The following is a 5,423-nucleotide window of genomic DNA, read 5'->3' as shown; positions in this document are numbered from 1 at the left end:
ATGTATAACATAAAAATATTTATATCATGATGTTAAAGGGCTTTTAAAAATTGCATCTTTTGCACAAATTTCTCACTCAATTAGGATAAGAGATACTAGGGTGCATTTTGCTTTCGAGGGCTGTCACTTGATTTGACATGGACAAATATTGGTCGGTACGTCTTTCGATAAGTATCGACCTACCACTCATAAAATATCGGTACGACTCGACTCGACTGAAACCTACTATAGGATAGGATCATGCTATTGGGACGTCTATAAGGAAAACTGGGGGGCTTCAACAGAGATTCACAAAAATTGGCTTTAAAAACTGCGCAAAATTGTTGCTCAACTGGCATACGGTGTATGTATCTTGGGGAGCCGTCACTTTATTGGTCCCTTTACCGTACCCAAAGTTTAACAAATATTGGTTGGCAGGAATCTCGATAAGTAAAGTATCAACCTACCACTCTCGATAAATATATCGGTACGAGTCTAACTGAAACCTACAGTAGTCATGGCACATGCTATCGGAAGGAGGTCCACGAGGAGAACGTGGGGGGGGGGGGGCGGCGATTCATCATGAATTGCAGATGCGGGGCTCTTATAAGTTATCAGTACAAGAGCAAAGATGATCGGATCCTCGTGCGTTTGAACCACATTGTTTACTCCGATTCAGGCTTTGGGATCACCGAACTTGCAACTAGTAATTCATAAGCTCGTGAGCAGACAATCCATCATGGCATCCACAGTTGCAGCAGCGGCCGCACTCTGCGCCGAGGCAGCAGGTATCAATGCAGGCGCTGCACTTAATCATCTCAGCAAGCCAGCTGGCGCACGACCGTCGACACTGCAGCTGCAGCTATCGCTGCATCGCAAGGGTTGTCGATGGGGCGCTATGACGTCGGAGGCAGCAGCGACAGCTACTAGTCGAGGAGTGAATGCAGCACCGTCGCATACACTAACTACGACTCGACCACGTCGGCTAGCGGCAGCTGCAACAGCGTCATCGGCAGCAGGCACGACCACAATTAGCACCGAGGTGCTGAGTGTGGAGCAGGTAGCGAACAAGGCCTACTACAATCTGACCCTGTCGGTGCCGTCGGATGCGATCTCGGCCGTAAATTATTCGAACCCGGGCCAGTACGTCTCCCTCAAAGTGTCGGGCTCGTCGTACGCCGCCGACGCCTACTACGTCGCCTCGGCTCCGTCGGTCCTGGAGTCGTCCGGGAGCATCGAGTTCCTGGTCCACGACGGCAGCAGCATCAACACGGCCGACGCCCTCATCGCCAGCCCCGCCGGCACCACTGTCGAGCTCACCCCCTCCTCCTCCTCTGGCTTCAATTTGGAACCCCTTTACCCGGTCGATAACGTCCAGACCGTCCTGCTCTTCGCTTCCGGCTATGCCCTTGGGTAAGCAACTGCCATACTCACACTCCACAATTCACGTATGTATAGTCTCGTGTGCATATTGGCAATTGCCCGGCTGACAAGTCGTTCTACCGCAACAGGCCTGTTCGCGCTCTCATCGAGACAGGGTTTGATGCAACAAAGAGAACGGAGGCCAAGCTCTATTATTTCTACGCATCTAGTGATGAGATGGTATATGCGGTATGCATTTCACAACCGCACATTCTCTCTAGAGATAGCACAAAGTATTTGTGGGAATTATCGCCTTCATTTATTTTCTCCAATATAGATGAAGTTTTGAAGATTACATTGTATTGAGCAGTCTAAGTATGAAGACTGGCAGAAGTTAGGGGTTACGGTCGTCGCTCTTGAGCAGGTGATGTATTAGACACAGTCCCCCCCCCCCCCCCCTCGCTCTTTCTCTCTGTGTCACATATTCATGTTATTCATTAACATACAAAATCGTAATTCATAGGGTACAAGTATTGATCTGGACCTTCAAGATGCGAGTCAAACTGGTGCAGTTATTTCCGTCGCATCCTCCAGTTACCAAACGGTGAGACCTATTTGAACGTCCGCTAGCTTGTTGGTCTTTCGTCGATTGTTGCTTGAATATGCTCCTGACTCCTGAGCTCCAAATTTTTCCTCATGTAGACCATCAAGTCGTTGTTAGTCAATGCCGGGGTTTCTACCGACAAGATTGTGACACTCTTTTAGACCTAAACATGTAAGTGCGTACATAATTTGCACCCGAAGCACGCAATATTCTCTCTCTCTCTCTCTCTCTCTCTCTCTCTCTCTCTCTCTCTGCTTACCAATCACAAGGGTCATCCTTGACCTGTGGTCCTTGAGCAGTAATTTGTATGAAATTCTGTGAAGTTAATATGTGAGGTGTAATAACTTATTGATAGAAAATACAAGTCGCTCCTACCCTGTCCATATTAGTATTACAGCATTTTATCATTAAACACTGGTTTAGCATTTTTCAATACTAAACCGTAATATGTTTAATATTAAAAACCTCTTAATGCTAAGGTTAATATTGTAAAAAGTTTCAGTACGATTTAAGGGAAGTATTCAATGGCTTAATATGTTTTAAGGTTAATATTAAATGTTTTAAGATACATTCTATTTTATATTAAGGTAAATATTTAAAAACGTATATGAATTGGTATCGAAGAACATTTAAATATGCTTTAATACTAAAATACATTTTGGTATGTTTTAAAGGTAAATTTTATAATCGAATCTAATTTCTCCTCACACACAATGTTAAGGAGAGAGAGAGAGAGAGAGAGAGAGAGAGAGAGAGAGAGACACACACACACACACACACACACACTCACTCACTCACTCACTCACTCTCTGACTGACTCATTGATTGAGAGAGAGATTCCTAAATCCCCCCTCCTCAAGTATGCATAGTTGCAAGGTGAAAGGCAATTATATTTCCTCAAAATTTTGGTGAGAAACTTAAGAAAAAATGGCACTAGCATTCAAAAAAACATTGGCATATATAAGGGATCAAGAATGACATCCCACAAATTAATAAAAAATGGCACTAGCATTCAAAAAAACATTGGCATATATAAGGGATCAAGAATGACATCCCACAATTTAATAAAGTGTTCCCTTTTGGTTCACATTTTGCTACCTTTGTGTTCGTGTACATGTGTGACACTGCAATAGATAGAGCAAGTGACATAGGAGCTATCGGTATAGAAGTTCACACATGCATTTCATATGTTGGCTAAATTCACATAATGGTTGAGTTTTTATACCTAATACTCTATTATAATAGTCAATGATGGATCACACCCACACACTCTATGTACAATGTGTGAAGTTCTCTTCTTAAATACACATTTATTTAATTCACCCTTTTAATGAATATTTACCTATAGTAGAAATAAATGCAAAAAGCCCAACATTATACACAAAATTTATTTTAACATTTTTTAGACAAGTGATTCTAAGCTTCAGAAAATTAGACATTTTAGCTCTAATCTACTTGATGAAAAGAACATGCACATGGATGTTTGCCATGACATTGTCACAGAGTCAAGAAACTTATTCCTTTTATAAGAAAACCAATTTACCTCTCTACTTCATGGAAAGAACATGCATATGTATATTCATCATGACATTGTCATGTAGTCAGCAATCTACTGCCTTTTATGTGAAAAGCTATGATGAACCACCATGTTTGTGATGGCACACTATGAAGACTCACTAAGTAATCCTAGAACTCAATCCTTGATACTTAGGGCTTCGAAGTTACATCTTAATACTATATACATAGGATATCAAAGTTTTTTAATTAAAAAGAAATTGGAGCAAAGCTGTGTGGACTCTCAAGGTTGGTTTCTTTTTGCCTTCACAACCCATTGCTCTTACAAATGCGCACTCAACAATGTTGAATAGTTTGTAACAACCATTAGGGTATATGGCGTGATTTTGTATGCGAGCCATAGAACCAAAATATGATATCTTTCTCTAAACCCTCTTCCTGAATGAAGCATGTGTCAAGATGCAAAGTGCCCTAACAATGTGTCCATAGAAGATATTGTAGAGTGCACTCCCAACACAAAATGAATGTGTTCAAAAATAAAGACAATGCAAGGAAGAACTCAATTCATGAAACATGTTAAAGGGTACAACAATATTGTTGGATCATTAAGGATCATGGATTGCTTGAATGTGATTGAGAAGAAAATATTTCATTTCATATAATGAATTAAGTTTAAATTATCATTGAATCTAATATTTCTTCTTCTCATTTTCAGGTGAGATACGTAGTGCTGACAAGCCACATTTTGCAACACAATTTGGGGCCACATGTTGTAACAAAATTTGGAAGGAGGCATAGCACAACATCACCCCTACATATTGTGCACCTCGTATCAACTTTGAATAATTCATCTAGAAAGAGAAATATATCTTTTCAATGAATAATTTTAGATAATAGATATATCTCACTTCAAACATATATATCTTGTTCTTCATTTATCATTTTCAATGGTTGAGATATGTAACATTTTATAATGCACTAATCTATTTATGGTGCTTTAGTATCACTATACATAGGGATATTTTTTATTAATTTATATAGAAATATATGAGTAAGTTAAATTTATGTAAGAAATGTAAGTTAAATTTATGTAAGAAATGTAAGTAATTTTCTTGATTTTTAAAATTGCATCTTATAATCATATTAAAAGACATTAAGATCTCTTGGTATACTTATAAAGCATGTTTATAATAAAGCTACGCTCTTAAATACATAATATTTATGCATAATGCAAAAGCTTTGGAGTCCCTCACAATTAGTTTCTTTATGATTAAAACAATCCATGAATCCTATTGCCACAAAAATCATGCATTCAGAGTCACGATGGAAATTTTCCGAACCTTTATTGATATCAAACCTTCAAACTACAATCCAAAGCATTGGGAGAACACTAGTGCAAAGTGTCCAGAGAACCTACACATTGATTCGAGTATATATTATTAAAAGGTTTAAAGAAGTGCCATATGATGAGGGCAGAAGTACGTCTTGTGGGGACACTATCCTACCTCACCAAAGCCTTTTCTTTATTTATCGTGTGTGTGTGTGTATACATGCATACATACAACCATACCTTTTTCTCTTCCTCTTCTTTTTCTTGTTCTTTGTTGCCACTGCTTCTTCTTCCTCCCCTCTCTCTCAATTATTATCAAGAAAAAGATTGAGAGGTGAGAGAAGAGAATATAGAGAGACAGAGACAGAGAGAAAAGAGGACATCATGAGTGACAAAAAGAGAGATACTAAAAAGATAGACGAGCTGAGAGAAAAGCCATAAAAGTTGTGAACAAGAAGATAAGATGAAGAGACATTAATTGTATTATATAAAAGTGATGAAAATTTACAAGGAGAGAGATACTAAAAAGATAGAAGAGATGCGAGAAAAGCCATAAAAGCTGTGAACAAGAAGATAAGATGAAGAGATAGTGATTGTATTATGTAAAAGTAATGAAAATTTACTAGTTTCAGC

The 5,423-nt window shown here is 39.0% G+C and overlaps 1 protein-coding gene across 1 annotated transcript; it reads left to right on the top strand.

Annotated features, from left to right (window-relative positions):
* Window positions 1-599: 599 nt before the first annotated feature.
* LOC148040763 (fruit protein pKIWI502-like) lies at window positions 600-4,458 on the top strand. Its single transcript, XM_087661533.1, has 6 exons — window positions 600-1,392; window positions 1,491-1,590; window positions 1,712-1,765; window positions 1,865-1,945; window positions 2,044-2,116; window positions 4,176-4,458. The coding sequence occupies exons 1-5, from the start codon at window positions 719-721 to the stop codon at window positions 2,104-2,106; spliced, it is 972 nt and encodes a 323-aa protein (XP_087517659.1). The 5' UTR covers window positions 600-718; the 3' UTR covers window positions 2,107-2,116; window positions 4,176-4,458.
* Window positions 4,459-5,423: the final 965 nt, after the last annotated feature.

This window comes from Lygodium microphyllum, chromosome 2 (genome assembly GCF_053477565.2).
Source record: "Lygodium microphyllum isolate KBCC chromosome 2, Lygodium_microphyllum_v1.1.10, whole genome shotgun sequence".
In the NCBI taxonomy this organism is placed as follows: Eukaryota; Viridiplantae; Streptophyta; class Polypodiopsida; order Schizaeales; family Lygodiaceae; genus Lygodium; species Lygodium microphyllum.
This window is presented reverse-complemented; position numbering and strand designations above follow the sequence as displayed.